The 18,285-nt window shown below is 44.3% G+C and overlaps 1 protein-coding gene across 13 annotated transcripts in view; it reads left to right on the top strand.

Moving 5' to 3' along the window:
- Positions 1-18,285, top strand: part of TULP4 (TUB like protein 4) — a 155,714-nt gene that overhangs the window by 132,962 nt on the left and 4,467 nt on the right. For 7 of the 13 annotated variants that reach the window (XM_065680646.1, XM_065680640.1, XM_065680650.1 and 4 more), the window contains 7 exons: positions 1,109-1,343; positions 1,792-1,936; positions 4,400-4,544; positions 5,800-5,893; positions 7,536-7,679; positions 11,419-14,018; positions 15,745-16,400. In XM_065680646.1, coding sequence (XP_065536718.1) covers positions 1,109-1,343; positions 1,792-1,936; positions 4,400-4,544; positions 5,800-5,893; positions 7,536-7,679; positions 11,419-14,018; positions 15,745-15,861 — 3,480 coding nt within the window. In that variant the 3' untranslated portion in view covers positions 15,862-16,400. Of the gene's footprint in view, positions 1-1,108; positions 1,344-1,791; positions 1,937-4,399; positions 4,545-5,799; positions 5,894-7,535; positions 7,680-11,418; positions 14,019-14,616; positions 14,743-15,744; positions 16,401-18,285 lie in introns of those variants that run through there. The other 6 variants (XM_065680647.1, XM_065680648.1, XR_010613090.1 and 3 more) reach the window with 5 other exon arrangements.

Here is an 18,285-nt window from a genome sequence, read left to right on the forward strand (position 1 = left end):
GTTGGCTGTAGCAAGGCTGGGAGCCATGACAGAGCTCAGAGGGGAAGAGGCAGTACAGCAGAATGTACTTGCCAACAACCCTTCTGTCAGCTCCTAGAGGGGGGCTGCATAGCTGAGAGGCTGATGCAGGGTTCCCAGAAGCCACGTGCCCCTCCCTGCTGTTTCGTGGGTGTTTCTGGAGCCTCCTCAACACTGATCCATACTTTCCCTGGCTTTCCCCCAGGCACATACTCCCACCAACATTGTCGGCTGTGCCTCCAGTGCCTGAAAAGGCACTGTCTTCCCTGCATGCATTCCTCTTCCACCTCCAGCTTGAGCACTACATCATAGATCACTCCTCAGCCTATATCCATCTCAGCAGATTAAGGAGGCTCCTTTTTTTCCCCTCCTTTTTTTCCTTGTACTTTCATTTTGAAAGGAACTGTGTTGACTTATACGCATTAGTGCTATTTGTGTCACACAGGCACTATTGTTATAGACAAAAGCAGTCTACTGCTTTAGGACTGAGCTTTTTATGGATTAATACAGTGTGTAGGCAAGCAGGGCAAAGTAACCCACCCTGAGCTTTGTGTTCTTATTTCTTCACGTTGCACACAAATAGGCCCTCAGCAAAGGTGGGTCATGTGCTTGGAAGTGATATAAGAAGTACAAGCTTCTTCCACAGGTGACATTGTAGCATAGTGGCTTAGCATGTACTGGTGCTAACCAGGAATGGGACCTGAGTGGCCAAGTTCACTTGGAGGACCACCAAGAGACAAGATATTCTGAGACTTAGGCTTGACCATATTACCCAAGTTAAAAAAGAGAAGCCAAGGCTTGAAGACACGTTTTTTGTCTAATTCAGTGATCTAATCACAGGTCCAACCTTCCTTTTTCATGTAACTAGTTCCAGTTTTCTGTGTACAGCTGCTTTTGGCCTAACTAAATAACACACAGCTACTCTGTCTTGGATGTGGGTCCTGCATAACTCACGCAGTAACCTGTACTAATCTTGAACTGCCAAGTTAGAGATGGGTTCATATTCAGTTAGTTGTGTTGGGATTAAGTCACCACAGGAAAAAAACCACAATAACCTATAGGAAACTTTCTCTTTCTTCATTTAATTAAGCCTCCTATCCCAGACCCAAACAACATGAGAGATTTTGTCAGCTACCCAACAGCTGGTAATGAACGGCTTCACTGCACGATGAAGCGGACAGAAGATGACCCAGAGGTTGGTGGTCCATGTTATACTCTGTATCTGGAATACCTCGGGGGACTGGTGCCTATACTGAAGGGACGTCGCATTAGCAAGTTGCGGCCAGAGTTTGTCATCATGGATCCTAAAACAGATGGAAAAGCAGGTATCACTAAATTGTTGCTCTGTATAAAAAAAATTATGTAGAAAGACTTAGATATTAAATCCTCAATAGTTAAAGAAAATCGTAGCATGACCTGGGCTCAAGCCTCTGAAATTATACTATTGTCTCTTCTGTTTTACAAAAGGGAACTTCATCTATTTTGAACAGTGGGGAACAGATTGATAATCAGCAGAAAATATTCTTTAATATCAGTTTTGAGTTAAAATTCGCCCCTCTGAATCATGTTCACTTAGGTTCAAATCATTGTGAATTTAGAATTTATACTAGGCAGGGTGAAGAACGGCAGGGTGAAGAACGGTTCATTTTTCTCTGCATGGTTTTATCTCAACTGCTGCCTCTGGATTGGATTTATGCTTCTGATGGTTGATGGTTGCAATTGATATCAGTTTTCTGAAGCACCACTCACATTTTCTGGGGTCTGTCTTGATAGATGAAATCTATGGAAACAGCTTGATTTCCACTGTGATTGACAGCTGCAACTGCTCTGACTCCAGCGATATCGAACTGAGCGATGACTGGGCAGCAAAGAAATCTCCCAAAATCAGTCGAGCTAGCAAATCACCCAAACTCCCCAGGTAATAATTCCTTGGATATTTCTTCTTCTTTTCCCCCTGGTTTTCTTCCTTCCTTTTTTCCTTTTTTTTTTTTTTGTTTTTTTTTTTTTTGTTTTTTTTAACACTGTCTTGACACCTCATAAAATTAAAAGCAAACTCCTTTAGGCAGATAGAAGTCCTCTGAAGGAGTGAGGTTCTCTACAGAGTGCAGTTCTGGGGTGACCTCAAGAGATTGCTGTTGAGGTGGTCTGTGGGGAAGGTTCTGGGGCGAAAGGTGGTGGGTCATGACTTTTCCTTAGACAGTGTTAAACAAAGATTTTATAAACTCTCCCACCTCTGCCTCTGCCACATGTGAACTTTTGCCACCGTGGAATGTATTTTGTCCTTCAAACAGTCTGTGTTTTTATCTCTTCAGTGCTTAGTCTAGGTAAACCCTTCGCTTTCTATGGGGTATTTTGAAATACAGATCTATGCATAGGTAGCATAGATCCTGGCATAGACAGCACTGCTGCTTTGGTGACCTTGCAAGGGAGCCTCTGCAACCAAATCCTCCTAAACACTAGGCTGACAAGGTTCTGTAACAATATGCAAAACAAACTTCTAGGCTATTGATTCATCTTGTTCTTTTCCTGCTGGCTCTTCATTATGTGCATAGACAGAACCCCCCACAAGCACGGAGCCTCCCTGATGTCTGATGCTTCTCACTGACATTTATCTGCCAGCTTCATGTTATGGGATTGAGGCCCTGATGCCTTCTAGCTGCAACTGACACTTTTCCAAAGACCTTACATTATGAGCATGCCCTACTATGAGGCAAAGCAAATGCATCACTTTATATATGAACACACCAAAGTTAAGTAGTAGTACTTGACAAAAGAAAAACACATCAGTTCCTGAGCTAAAACAGAAATGGCTCAGGAAGAACAACTATATTGCATCCTTCATTTTCTAAGAGTGTACTTTTGAAATCTAACTTTCATTCGCTATTTTTCCTACCACTAAGTTGTTTCAGGTGCTTAATCTCTTATTCATAACCCACCTTTTATAGTGGGAGGTAGGAATAACTTTTGGCTTAGAGTTTGTCTCTAAATTTGGCTTACAGTTTGTCTCCAAATTTTAAAGTTTGTCTCTAAATTGGAGAGACATCAATTTGATGGATGGACCACTTAGTGGATAAAGAACTGGCTGGCTGGCCGCATGCAAAGAGTTGTGGTCAATGGCTTGGTGTCCGGCTGGAGACCTGTAACGAGTGGTGTCCCTCAGGGATCGGTGTTGGGACCGGTCTTGTTCAACATCTTTGTCGCTGACATGGATGGTGGGATTGAGTGCGCCCTCAGCAAGTTTGCTGATGACACCAAGCTGTGTGGTTCGGTTGATACGCTGGAGGGAAGGGATGCCATCCAGAGGGACCTTGACATGCTTGTGAGGTGGGCTGATGCCAACCTTATGAAGTTTAACCATGCCAAGTGCAAGGTCCTACACCTGGGTCGGAGTAATCCCAGGCACAGCTACAGGTTGGGCAGAGAAGAGATTCAGAGCAGCCCTGCGGAGAAGGACTTGGGGATGTTGGTTGATGAGAAACTTAACATGAGCTGGCTTCAGTGTGCGCTCGCAGCCCAGAAAGCCAACCATATCCTGGGCTGCATCAAAAGGAGCGTGACCAGCAGGTCAAAGGAGGTGATCCTGCCACTCTCCTCTGCTCTTGTGAGACCTCACCTGGAGTATTGTGTGCAGTTCTGGTGTCCTCAACATAAAAAGGACATGGAACTGCTGGAACAAGTCCAGAGGAGGGCCACGAGGATGATCAGGGGACTGGAACACCTCCAGTATGAAGATAGGCTGAGAAAGTTGGGGCTGTTCAGCCTGGAGAAGAGAAGGCTGCGTGGAGACCTCATAGCAGCCTTCCAGTATCTGAAGGGGGCCTAAAAGGATGCTGGGGAGGGACTCTTCATCAGGGACTGTAGTGGTAGGACAAGGGGTAACAGGTTAAAACAGGGGAAGTTTAGATTGGATATAAGGAGGAAGTTCTTTACTGTAAGGGTGGTGAGGCACTGGAATGGGTTGCCCAAGGAAGTTGTGAAAGGTCCATCCCTGGCGGTGTTCAAGCTCTACTGATGTGAAGATCTGCCAGTTCAGGTGTCTTGTTTTCATTTCTTGAGACATTGCTCAAAGTCTTCATAGCTGAAATAACTCAGCCCTACACCTTTTTATGCATCAGTAGAGGATATATTATATCTCACAGAACTGCTGTAAGCTTTGTGAAATGAATCGGACAGTATCCAGTCTGAGTTATTGCAAGTGTGTCAGTTCTCACATATCTTTACATTTGACCTGTAACTCTCCATCCTGTAGACTCTAAAGACTTCATTAGTCACTTAGAGGACACCATACCACTTGTCTCCATTACATCTTTACATTGAAAGACATGAATTTTGTGCATTTTTGCATTCCTGTTGATGATTCCAATTATTGCTTTATCTGCAGAATCAACATAGAAGCTCGCAAATCTCCAAAGATGTCACGAGCTGCACAGGAGATATCAAGATCACCAAGGCTGCCAATAAGAAAACCTTCTATTGGTTCACCAAGCCTAACCCGAAGAGAGTTTCCTTTAGAAGATATTACTCAGGTATTTTGCACATTGTTACCAGACCTGAGTCCAAATGCATCTCCTTCCAGAGGCTGCATGTTGTGATATTGATCCAGTGATCACCAATGAAAACTTTTCATTTAATTACAGTAGCTAGATGGAGCAACTAGAATTGCATCTTCCAGTTCAATATTAATGTTTGAAAGAGTCAATGGAATATCAAGTGTTGTCTGGTAATTCCTGCTACCATTGCCTTCTGTCAGTGTGAGTCCATGTGAGAGGTTTTATTCTAGGTGATGTTGCTGGCTGTTTGAAAGTGTATGTAAAAATGCTTCATCAGTTTCTCATAGTTGTCTTAATGCTACCACAGTTCTCTGCTTTGCTAGGGATTGCAGTTATAAGCAAATGCTTGCTTCAGAGAGCCACATGTTCTCTGTTTATAATTAACATGTAATGGCCTTAATTGGAAGGAAGGCAAGGAATTAGTACTTCGTGCTCTTTATGGTGTTTGCGTCCTGTGGGGAAATGAAACTTAGCAGGTTGTAGAACTGTCCGGGTTACGTATTTTATTAATACCAGCCAGCATTCTTTTCATTTTGTTTTGTTTAATTTCAGATGGGTTTTTTTCCGCGCTATCATTTCACTTCTTCCTTTACATTGAAACAGTCTAGATCAGTTACACAGCAGTGGTAGGTAGGACTAGAAGTCCTTTGGATAGGACAGGAGACCAGAGGCTTAGATCCTGCTCTTGGCAGGATCTAACTCCTATTCTCTGCCTTTGAGAAAATCTCTTGATCTTTAAGGCCCATAATTTGATCACCATTGAAGCAGTGTTTTGGGAAGCTGCTTTAGAAACTCCAGGAAAAATATGTTTGTCTTTCTGAGTAATTAATTTCTGTCTTATTTATTTTTCTATAAAGTGATTCATAAGCATAGAAGCAAAGGGCAGGGTATATTTACAGAATAGCCATGCTGTTGTGCAGGAGAAGCAAATGCCTGACAATAGGCCTGTTCTCACTAAGCTGCCATCATGTTGGTCAGTCCTTCAATAGCTTTTATCAGCCAATGTGGCTGTTGTATACACAATATCTGATGGTGTTCAGATATCAAAATGAGACTTCTTAATGACTGGGTATAAGAGTTGCTACATAAGCACATTGGGATGTTTCAGTAAAATAAAAACAAGAGGAACTGAAATTGTATTATCATTTGCAATAGCCTGATTGCTGTGCAGTTTCTTGTTAGAGCTCGATACAGATTTTATCAGGTGAAATGATCTTGTTTTGCTTTGCAGCACAACTACCTTGCTCAGGTCACATCTAATATCTGGGGAACCAAATTTAAAATCGTGGGTTTGGCTGCTTTCCTACCAACTAACCTTGGTGCAGGTAAAAGTAAACTCTATTGATTTTTTGCATGTCAAACTCCTTCTAACAAGCGACAAACTTAATGCCATTTGATTCTTTTTAAGTGATCGGAAGGCTTCTTTAACAAAGCATTTATTTTCTATGGACAGTAGCAGTTAGATTTTATAAAATTCACTGTAACTAAAAGAGGTTAAAATCTATACAACAGTGAGATGACCAATAAAATATTAAGTCTTAGTTGCAACAAAAATATTAATCTACAGTCAAGACCTTTATTTTTACAGTGTATTTAAAAAAAAATCCCAAACAAAGAATATTTTTGCAAGAAGACTATAATGAAAATCACAGGTTTTAAGCTACTGTAATAGAAATATTTTTCAAAGTCAGATTTTTATAGTCACTTGGCTACTAATTATACCAAAGTAATGTTTAAAAAGTTATTACAGCATCATGCTCAAGATTCTTCAAGTCAGTGCATAACCTTATCATATGGTTCTCTTTCTGAAGCATCGGTAAATTGGTAGCCTTCATTAAAAGTAGTATTTGTCTATGTTCCTTATCTTTTCCTGTGTAGGCCAGTTCTACCTAGATAGTCCTGTTGAAGGAGTAAGGCTAAGTAAAGAGCAGAGTATTAGTAGAAGTGAGCTCTGAATTGAAATATTAATGCAAGTATAGCAGTCTTGTGAGCTCTTCAGAAAACTTTTTTTTCCTGTGTTTCATTATATAGTTAGATCACAACTACAAAATTATGCCATTGATGCAGAATTAGTTAAATAGATATCTTTTTTGGCTATATTGACTACTCTACTATCAGACAAGAGATGGACTCCAAACTGCTGGGGAGAGGACTTTCTCTGGCCCAGCCTCCAAGCAGAGGTTGTCCTCTCTGGATCTTGTCATCCTGGGGACAATGAGTGCTATTAAAGGGCAGTGGCACCTTCTACTTAATGAAATGTTATGGAAAACCTCAGGTTTTTTCCAGCTACTTGTTGGTGGGGTTTTTTTCCAAGTAATGTATGACTTTTTGACATCTGCATGTGCAATGACTGTCAAAAGATAGTGTAAGAATGACCCTACTGGGTCAGACAAGAGGCCATTCTAATTTTCTCATTCAGTGACAGATAGGTAGAGAAGGATATAAGTGGAGAGTAAGTGTGTAGTGACACTTCCTTCAAATGTTCTCCCTGTCTCCAGTGATTAGGGTCCCAGGGAGTTCCTAACCCAAGAGGAGTTCCTTTGTATGTAGTAACCCTCAACAGATTTTGTTTCCTGAGAGCTTTCCAATTTTCCACTAAACTCATATAATTCAGTAACATTCTTTGGTGAAGAGTTCCAAAAGTAGAATGGAAAAATTATCTTCCTTCCATAAAAAATAAATGTGAATACAAGATGACATAATTCATTATTTCTACATACTATTTAACTACAGAAATGTCACTTTTGTTTAAAGAGAAATAGCTGAAAGTAACAATATCTTTCAACTCTGTTTATGCAAGGTGTTGCATAATGATTCAGCTGTGAGTGGCCCATACTTGCAGTTGTTCATTAATACAGTAAATAACAATAGTCGTAGCCCTTCCTTCTGCTTTGAATTGATTCTTTCTTAGCTTTAGATGCTCTTTATGTAGCAGATTATTTATTTCCTGTTAAATTGTCTCTCCAGTAATATATAAAACCAGTTTGCTGCATCTGCAGCCCAGGCAGATGACAATATATCTCCCAGAAGTGCGGAAGATTTCAATGGACTACATTAACCTGCCTGTCTTTAATCCAAATGTTTTCAGTGAAGACGAAGATGATTTACCAGGTAAGGAGAAGCTGGAGGTCTACCATGTTATGGGTTAAGCTAGATGGAGGGCAGATCACTTGTGTCATTAGTCCCCTCTGGTAAACACACAGACCAAAATCTCTTAGTCTGATGGGGGAGGTGGTGGTGTTGTAAAACTGAGTTAGAATAAGGCTAATATGTATTATGGACACTGTTTTCTAAAACATTGGAAAACGTAATCCGTATGGAGCTGCTAAGTTTCAAGTTCATTGGAAAAATGATCATCTTCTCTTTAGTTCACTAAGAATTCTCCAGAGACCATTATTCCATAGGATTCTCCTTGCATTCTGCACCTTTGGAGGGCAGAATTGTAATATATTGGAAGCCAAAAGGGTCATTCTCGTGACCTGATGGCAGCAAAGTACAGCAAAGTACAGATAGGAGCTTGGCTTGGAGGGCAGGTTCCCATAAAACTCAGCCACCCCTTGAGAAGTGATAAACATCCATTTGGATTTTTATCAGTAACAAGTCTTACAGAGAGGCTAAAATAGTGAAGTAGTTTATAAACAAGGGGGATCAGGAAGAATTTCTCATTTTATAAACAAGGGGGATCAGGAAGAATTTCTCATTTTATAAACAAGGGGGATCAGGAAGAATTTCTCATTTTATAAACAAGGGGGATCAGGAAGAATTTCTCATTTTATAAACAAGGGGGATCAGGAAGAATTTCTCATTTCACTGGGATATGAGGTAGCAGAAGACTCAAGCAGTGCAGGGAAGGCTTGGGTGCAGGTCATATGAATGTGGCAGGTAAAAGGACTGGAAGTACGCAGGAGCTACTCCAATAAAAAAAAAAATCATGCCGATAAAATTAACAAACAATAAAAAAGAAGATAATATATTTTCAGAATTTTCAGATCAGTGAGGGATTCCCGTTGCCAGGTTACAGGTTTTCAGAAAGGAATAGAAAAATAAAATAGAAAAAAAAAGAAGTTAATACCAAGTTTTCGTATCCCTTCCTGAAAATTGGATTAGATCTGCAATATCAATTCCTTTTATATTATTAAAAGAGATGAAATGGTACTCAGAATTGCAGGTTGGTGAACACCACATGTAGGCAAATAGTTGGAGAGCTTTGTTACAGCCCTTTGAGAAGGCTGGCAAAAGAATCATCCTATACTGTCCTCAGTAACAGCCTTCCTCTTCTTGTCCACTTTTTTCTTTCTACTTTTTTCTGAAAATTGATTTGTGACTTAACAAATGGAGGCTGCGTATGTCTCCAGAAACATTTTTGTGGATATCCTTTCTTAAAGCCTGCATCTGAAGGAAAAAAGTGTCATGTACTAATGGGAAAAAAATATTGCAGTGTAAATAATGATTACATGTTAGATAAAAACAAACCCTAGTACAAAGCTGCCCTTGGGAAATGGATTGTTCATAGTGAGGTACTCTTAATGTAGTCAGTAAAGATTTGGCAAGGCAAATGGAGAGTGAATTGATTTAACTTGCAGATTATGCAAACAAATAAATTAAAAAATAAAAACCAAATAACATTGGATTTAAACACTGTGGGATATTAAGCAACACCACAACGAATGAGGTTTTGTTTGACAAGGCACTTAATACCCATGACAGCAACATTGTGGGTTGCTCAAGCCAAGCTAACAATTAAACCTCAAGCTCTGGTGGATAAATTGCTAACCTGAAGGCATCAGGATGAAAGCATTGCCTGCCAGCCAGGCATAGAGCCACGCTGCCTTAGGGTCAATTAAGTTTAGCTGTCAGTCTTCTTCTAAAGGAATGAACAGAACTACCATAAAAATTAGCCACAGACCTAACTGTACACCTACTACATTCAGACTGATGCTGATAAAAGCCTAATGCCATTGAAAATGTAATTATAGGGCATAGGTAGATGACTAGAATTTTAATTAGAAATTAATCAGGAACTGGCAGCAACCGGAAGAGTCCTGAGTAATGGACCTCTTGCCTGATCTGGTCTTGCAAATTCGAGGTCTGCACACAGTTTAGCATGTGTAAATGATCCTGAATATGACTGTAGGATCCTGGAGCGTAATCTCTTTTCCTCTCATCAACCTGATGTTGCAACTTGCTTGCCATTTTCTGTGGGTTGCATGCAGAAAGAATCTGCAAGATTATTAGGGGGTTTAATATACTATATAGTGTTTCCCCTCGTTGTATTTTGTTCCTTCTTATCTTTCCTTCTGCACCTGTACTTGGTTCCAGTGTCCTCATTTCCCTGCCCTGCTCCAGCTTTTTAGTGGTAGCCTCTGTTGCAGTCACTCTTACCACTTTTTGCAGAAGGAATTGCAAGCAGTTGATAGCTCCATGCTTTTGCTTATCATCATCAGAATTGCCTCTTACCTCCCCCTCCTTTGTTGCCAGCACCACACGTGGAAAACTTTTCCTGTATACATTTACTTCTTTTCACATTTGTGATTGCAGCCAGTCCAAATGTTTATGCTGAGATTGCCCTGACTACAGCCCCCACTTGAATCTTTTTGGCTTCCCATCTATTTTCTCACATCTTCCCCTTACATTTCTGTTCCAGCTTCCCATCTATTTCCTCACATACTTTCCTTACAAACCATCTTTCAGGAACTTTTCTAAATTTTGTCTGTATTTCATTCCATTATATTCCTGTCTCTATTTGGTTCAGCTTCCTTCTTTTTGCATTACTGGTTGCTTTGTCACCCACTATACTCAATAACACTTTTCCTGACTGCTCTCTGCTTTTCATGACAACAAACGTCCAAGTTGGAGCCCATATCTGTTGTCGGATCAGGACAGGCTTGAGGACCATCACTTCACCTTCCTCCCAAAGCTCGGTTCAGCATGGCACACTGGCACCTGAATGGCTCCAGAGAGTCATCCTGGGCCAGCAGGGACTTTTCTGTGCCTTACCATTAGGAAGCAGGAGCCCTAGAGGAAGTCAGAAGTTAGTGATCCTAGGGCTAGGGGCAGAGAAGAAGGTGCTAGGATCAGGGGCAGCCATGGGTTTCTGAGTGGATTATCCCTTCTATGTTTTGTTGATGTATTTACTATCAAAAGACTTTCCCATAAAACTAGTGAGTCTTGATTCAGCAAAACTTATACTGATTTAGGCAAAAGTAGTTAAAATTAGGTGATGAGTCAGCGGTAATTCAGATTCTGAAAGTCTGTGGGAATCATAATGTAGACTGAAAGCAAGCTCTGAACTTCACCTCTGAATCGTCACTCCCAAGAAGTTACTTTGAAGTGGATCGCCAGCTATTACAAACAGATATTGCGCAGCGAGAATCAGTGGAGACCGGCTGGCTGACTTGTTCAAACTAACCTCTGATCCATTGACTTGGGGCTCTGATAGAAATCCATGCGAATGCAGCAGAGTTGCTTAAGCAAGTTACGTAAAGGTAGCGAGTAGTTTAAAAAGTCAAAGATAAAGTGTAATGACAAAGTACAACAGAAACCTCCAGTTTCCAAATTTGTCAATGCTGCCATGAACTTTTCCCATTAAACATTTTTTAGCAGCCCTCATGCCTTCCACAAGTGCTGAAGAAAACCCCAAAATACATGAAGCACTGCTTGAGGAGAATTCGCTGTTTTAGGGCTTGTTAGCCAACCCCTTGCCCAACTGCTGCAGCCAGCACAGGCTTGTGGCCCCTCATCCCTTCAGGCAACCCCACAGCACAGGCCTTGCTGTCATTGCACGCAGGGGTCCCCTGGGGGCTCCGTGGGACGCGGTGCTGCGGGTGACGGGCTGTGTCTGTCGTTGCAGTGCCGGGCGCGCCGGGCGCCCCTGCCAGCAGCCCGCCGTGCACCGTCAACATCCCCATCGCCCCCATCCACAGCTCGGCACAGGCCATGTCGCCCACCCAGAGCATCGGCCTCGTCCAGTCGCTGCTGGCCAATCAGAACGTGCAGCTGGATGTGCTGACCAATCCGCCGGCGGAAGCGGGGGGCGAGGGGGCGGGGCCATTCCCGGGGCCGCCGGGCCGTTTCCCGGCGCCCGGGGCAGGGCAGCTGGCCGGGGCTGCGGGCGATATGGGCCGCGCTGCCCCTGTGCCCCCGGCCCTCGCCCCGCCACCTCCCGCGCCCCCCGCCATCACCCTGGCCGACCTGCGGGACCATGGCGACCGTGAGCATGAGCCCCTGCCCAAGGCCAAGGCCCCACGGCCGGCGCCACAGCTGGTGGAAGGGGACGCCGTCATCTTCGGGGCCACTCCAGAGCTGCAGCTGAACAAGATGAACCCACCGCCACCCTACCCTGGCACCATCCCCACCGCTCCTCCTGCTGCCCTGCCACCACCACCTGGCCCCCCGCAGCCGCCCCTCGACCTCTGCCTGAAAAAGGGGGAGTTCTCCCTTTACCCGGCAGGGCACTACCAGACACCACTGGGGTATGAGCGGATAACCACGTTCGACAGCAGCGGCAACGTGGAGGAGGTGTGCCGGCCTCGCACCAGGATGCTCTGTGCGCAGAGCACGTACACCCTGCCGGGGCCCGGCAGCTCCGCCACCTTGCGTATCACCGCTGCTGAGAAGAAGATGCAGCAGCCCTGCACCAGCGCCACCCTGAACCGACTCACGGTCCCCCGTTACTCCATCCCAACTGGGGACCCGCCGCCCTACCCTGACATCGCCAGCCAGCTGGCCCAGGGCAGAAGCATCACGCAGAGGCTGGACAGCAGTATCATTCACGCGACTCTGCGGAGGAACAGCAGAGAGGCAGCCTTGAAAATGGCTCAGCTGGTGGATGGTCAGAGAGCCACTTTGCAACTTCCCCCGAAAGCCAAGAGCAACGTTGTGACGGCACAGTACCAGCAAAGAGTACCCACCGCCTTGTACACCTGCAGCCAGTGCAGCAGCAACAACGGCAGTGGTGGCGGCAGCAACCCAAGCGCTGGTGGTGCAGGCAGCATCGCTAGTGCCAACGCTAGTAGCAGCACTTCCAGTGTCGGTGGCATGAGATCTGATCTGAGCACGGGCAGTGCCTCCCAGCACAGCTCTGTCATGGCTCACTCCGTCAGTACTTCGCCTCTGGCCTCCCAGTCGTCCTACAGCTTGCTGAGCCCGCCTGATAATTCCCGTGACAGAGCGGATTATATCAACTCCGCCTTTACGGAGGATGAGGCTCTATCTCAGCACTGCCCAGTGGAGAAATCAATACGGCACGTGCCTGTGTCCCTGGCGGAGGCTGCCCTCAGTGTAAAACGGCCACCGCCGTACCAGTGGGACCCTATGGTGAGTGAAGAGATATGGGTTCCTCAGGAAAGGACATCTCAGAGCTCAGTGCCCAACCCTCTAAAACCAACTCCTCTTATCATTGGTCAAGCTCAACATCTGGATATGTCTCGAGTACCGTTTGTTTCCCCCAAATCTCCAACCAGTCCCACTGCCACTTTCCAGACGAGTTATGGGGTTGGAGTACCTTACCCAGGAAACTACAGTGCCCCTCCCCTTCAGGGAATGCAGCCTCCCTGCTCCCCCAAAGAAGCTCTGGCTCCAACACAGTTTGCACAGCAGGAGCCCGCAGTTGTGCTTCAGCCAGGTTATCCATCCAACCTCTCCTATTGCCCTTTGCCACCCATGTACCCGGGAAGTAGCGCCTGCTCTAGTTTACAGCTGCCACCAATCGCCTTGCACCCATGGAGTTCCTACAGCACCTGCCCACCCGTACAGAACCCCCAGGGCACGTTGCCCCCCAAACCGCTCCTTGTGGTGGAGAAGCCAGTAATGTCTCCCCCGCCAGTAGAGCTGCAGGGCCATGTGGGCACAGAGGTGATGGTGGAGACGGCAGACACCTTCCAGGAAGTGCTCTCCTTGACAGAAAGCCCCGTTCCTCAAAGGACAGATAAATTTGGCAAGAAGAGCCGGAAGCGCTTGGACAGTCGAGCTGAGGAAGGAAATGTGCAGGCTATTACTGAGGGCAAGGTCAAAAAGGAGGCAAGGACGCTGACTGACTTCAATTCGCTAATATCCAGCCCTCGGCTGGGGAGGGAGAAGAAGAAGGTTAAGAGCCAGAAAGACCAGCTGAAATCCAAGAAGCTAAACAAGACAAATGAGTTTCAGGACAGTTCAGAGAGTGAGCCAGAGCTTTTTATCAGTGGGGATGAACTGATGAACCAGAGTCAGGGCAGCAAAAAAGGTTGGAAAACCAAAAGGAGTTTGAGGACAGCCAGTGAACTGGATGAATTCAAGTGCCGGAAGGCCAGCGAGAAGGAGGATGGCAGGCTGGGGAGCCAGGGCTTTGTATATGTGATGGCCAACAAGCAGCCGCTCTGGAATGAGGCAACACAAGTCTACCAGCTGGACTTCGGAGGGCGGGTGACCCAGGAGTCAGCAAAAAACTTCCAGATTGAGCTGGAAGGACGACAGGTAGGAGGGGTGGTACACGAGGGCCCGCGTGGGGACTGGGCGGGGGAATGCCATGCCAGGAATGAGCTCTGCCTCTCATGCAGTGAGTGCCTCCCGCTTGTGTGAGCTGCTCTGCGAAGAACAGCTTTGTCATATGGTTGATAAAAAAAGCAACCATCAAAGGTCTGGATTCAGAACGGAAGGTAAAGTTCAGTTGTAAAGCAAATGTACAAAATAGGTTTGGTTTTACTGCAGTCGGACACGAGAATAAGGGCCTCATCTGGTGCCACTGGCTCTCACTTCTGGAGGTGGGTTTTGTAATAAACACGTCTCCCCAGTGGTAGCTGTGTTTGCTGTCAGTGGTTGTGGATGGCAGCTATCTGAGTGAACGCTGCAGTGCTCATGAAAGTTAGCCAGTCAGAGGACAGATAAGACAGAGGTAATGGATGAGCACTTAGGTTCCCTCCATGCCAAAATTTCTCCTGTGGGTTACCAGGCCTCTGGTTCTGGTTCTTAGTGCTAGACCCTTCCCAGAACAAATCATTCCTGAGCTGCTTCTGACCCACTAATGGGTAGAGGGGTCTGTGGATAGTTCAGAAAACCCCATGTTTAATTTTAGGCTCTCACCTTGGCCCAAGTGGGATGTTACTGCACCAAACCCAGGCTATTAAGTGGTTGTAATCATCAGGACATTAAGACTTAGGAGACACATACTTATTTCATTGTCCAGCTCTCCCATCACTGTAAGTCACTTTTGATTTATTAAAAGACATCAAGGCTCTCGATTCCCTCTGATTTAAATGGGGAGTTGGATGTCTTAAATATCCAACATGCATGACTGGTGATAGTCTCTTGATTTCATTCCTCTGTAACAACAGCTCATTAAAAAGGCAGTCATCAGAGCTATTTATATTCCTTTCTTTGGTTAAACGGCTGTGGGTACATGCCCATGGGCAGCTGTGCTAAAACACCTTGCTGCAGGCTTTATTGGTTTGGGAGCAAAGCCTGACTCAGCTTCCGCAGACAGCCCTTATTATCTCTGGGTTCTTCACTATAGAGCAAATATGATCTGGGCTTCTCATGGAGCAAATGAAAAAGCAATAGTAATAGGCCAAACTTAAGATATTCCCTGTGGAACAACACCACTACCTGACTAGCCTTGCTTTACATTTCAAACAGGTCCCATGGTCCCTCATTCTTGGTGCAATTACGTGCTCGTGAAGCTTATGCAAAGGAAAACAGAACTGCTAAGAACATGCAACTTACCAGTTACGAAGTGCTAGAGTCAGGAGACTGGTTATTCCCCTTCCCTGAAAGCTTCTTTCTTTGAAAAGAAAATCTGTTTTTCTGATGGGCTGATGATTGGATCTCTCCAAGGGAGAGAATGGTATTTTACTGCATGAAGCATGTTGCTGGTGTAACTCATATCTGCTGGAGTAGTTGATGACAATCTCCTTACATCAATGCTGTATACAGTCTAGTATGTTTTAAAGCTCAATTTACTCTATAAAGTCAAATATTGTAGTCAAATACTCCATACAGCACAACAGTACAGTGTTGTTACTCTTCCTTGGCTTCGTACCCCATTCTGTGAGTAGCCCCATTCATATTAGCTCAGGAGAGGAGGTGTTTGTGCAAAGGAGCAAAACCATTTTGCTTTTATTCTTCTCTGGTTCTTTTCCTGTGGATCACTTTTTTTGACCTTGTTCTCTTTTTCCTTCCCTTCTCCTCTTCCCCTGCTTCCCAGGTGATGCAGTTTGGAAGGATTGATGGCAATGCTTATATTTTGGACTTTCAGTATCCATTTTCTGCAGTGCAAGCCTTTGCTGTTGCTCTGGCTAATGTGACTCAACGCCTCAAATGAACAAGCAGAGACTGGAGAGAGGAAATTGTTGACCTTCTCAGAAAGTCCGAACCGGAAAATGTCAGGGCAGCCTGCTTTAGGTGTGCAGAGGTGCCTGGGAGCGAAGAAGGCAGTAAAACTGGAAAAGTCTCTTGGTGCCCAACAGAAGGGCATTAACTCTAATCAGTCATGGGGTAGAGGGTGGGGGGCTGTTTTCTGTTTAGTTTGTTTGTTTGTTTGTTTGTTTTCAGGTGTTTGGTTTTTTTCCTTTGAAGCATTGTGCTGGGTCTCAGAAAGAGCAAAGGGTTGAGAGCCATTCAGTGTTACTTGGAGAAGTGTGGCTTTTGGCTTGTTGTGGTGGTTCTGCCGTGTTTGCTACAGTAGCTCATGTAAGCTCATAGGGGGATTAAAAAAGACTGCTCTTTTTGATAGACTGCCTTATATCATGTTGTTCTTTTTAAAACAGGGAACGTAACTTTTTTTCTGGTCCAGTTTGTACTACTACTACATCAGTGATAGCAGCAAAAAAAGGAAAAAAAAAAGAAGCTATAATACTTGAAGACACATGTTTCTTCTTTGATATCTGATAGTAACTGAGCATCACAGGTTCCAAGGAGGCGTATGTAGGTCAATGTTTAATTTATAAATAATGATGTATTATTAAGAAGAGAAACAGTTGTTACCAATGGGTGGTTTAAAACCCCACTGTATTGAAGAAGTTGATGTTTGCTTGGTTTGTGTGCTGTTATTGGGGATAAACATCTTTCAGTAGGTGACGGAAGTTAAAGGATTAATTACAAGCATTGCTTCTTTTGTTATTGGGAGATAAACATCTTTCAGTGGGTAGCAGAAAATAGGGGAGGAAGTAATCATGAGCACCGCTTCTTTGCTCATACTGATCAGCAGTATTCTCTGATTTGGTAGCTGGGAGAGGTACAGTGTGAGCAGGTGTACATCTGAGGCCACACCTGTACGTGCTCCTCATTTAAACGTGTTTACACTTCATAAACAAAGCAGATGAGAAGGCCCAGTGTATTCAGTCTTCTTAGCAATCAGTATGAATCAAGTTCCACAACAGTGTAGAGGAAGGAGGCAGAAGTGTAACAAGTCATGACAGGCAGCAATTTCATGAGGAAAGTAGTTTCAGTACAGGAAACAACATCGTGGCTGGCTGGAGAACAAATGAGTTGAAAGAGGAAGATAAAAACGGACAGAATCATCCCTCTTATCATCTTGCTACTTGACTAGTCTTTGTGACTGTGGTTTGAGAATATAATGCTCCAGCTAAGAGCAGGAAGCCAAGTTTATGGGGAGTATTACAAAGGAAGGGTTCACAACAGTAGTATGACTCTCTGCAGTTCTTTCTGGTGGACATGCAGACCTGTTGTGCATTTCAGAAGGGTTACTTGCACAGAAGAGTTTCTGTGTTGTCAGTGTGTTGTGCACATGCTTATTTGCTTTCTTTTTCCTCCTTGCCTGCATTTTGATATGGAAGTAGTTTGCCCAGTAACACACAAACCCCAAAACTATTGATGTTATTATTTGGACATTAGATTACAAAATGTAACTGCAGATTTCCTTCAGAAATTACTCTTTTCAAGTGAAAGGCACACTGAGAAAGTTGTGTTGGTTGAGGTGTCAATGACTGCTTTGTCTTTCATCCGTGGTTTAACTTCTCACTTGAAAAACTTGTTATAACTTAAGATGAATAGGTGTGCTTTTCTGTCTTTACTTAAATCCTAATGGTAGGGCAGGCGTGTGTTCCATTTGGTTCATTCTAGAGGAACATATAGCATAACATACTGCATAAGACCCTGCTGTATTAGAGGTTATCAGCATGCAGTGAGTTTACACCTGCTCTGCTGAGGCTTCTAGAACTGTACAGCACACAAGGAGTAACGCCAATCAGGAAGGAGTTTCAGAGGGTTGCCAAGGGGGATAATGAGGCAGATCATCCACAGGTAATGTGCAGCAGGGTAAGTCCAGGAAAAACGACATGCAGGATTATTTCTTTAGCGAGAGGAAGTAGAGGTAGGAAGGGGAAGGAGTGGGGAAGTAGATGGTACCATGCCTGTATTATCCCAAAGCTCAGCAGCTTCTGCTTGCATGTAGGAGTGGTCAGGCACGACATTCCCCTTGGCATCTAGCTGATTGTTGTTTGGTTCAATTAAGATTTTTCCATCGGTTGTCTGGGCCCATTTGTTTCTCACATGCATGATTTATTCAATAGTTTGAGTGCTTGTGTGTATACTGTGTGTGGAACAGAGGAACCGAAATGGGTTTGGTTCCAGTCCCTTTAAAATCAGTGGAAGTGTTTCCCCTGTATTTTTGTCGATGAAGCAGTATTATTAAGCCCTTTATATTGAGTTACACACTGTACAAACAGTAGGTTGAATTCTCAGTCCACTGAATCCAGTCAGTACACAAGGAGGAAAGTTGGCTGAT

The sequence above is a fragment of the Lathamus discolor genome, chromosome 5, assembly GCF_037157495.1.
Source record: "Lathamus discolor isolate bLatDis1 chromosome 5, bLatDis1.hap1, whole genome shotgun sequence".
Taxonomy (NCBI): domain Eukaryota; kingdom Metazoa; phylum Chordata; class Aves; order Psittaciformes; family Psittacidae; genus Lathamus; species Lathamus discolor.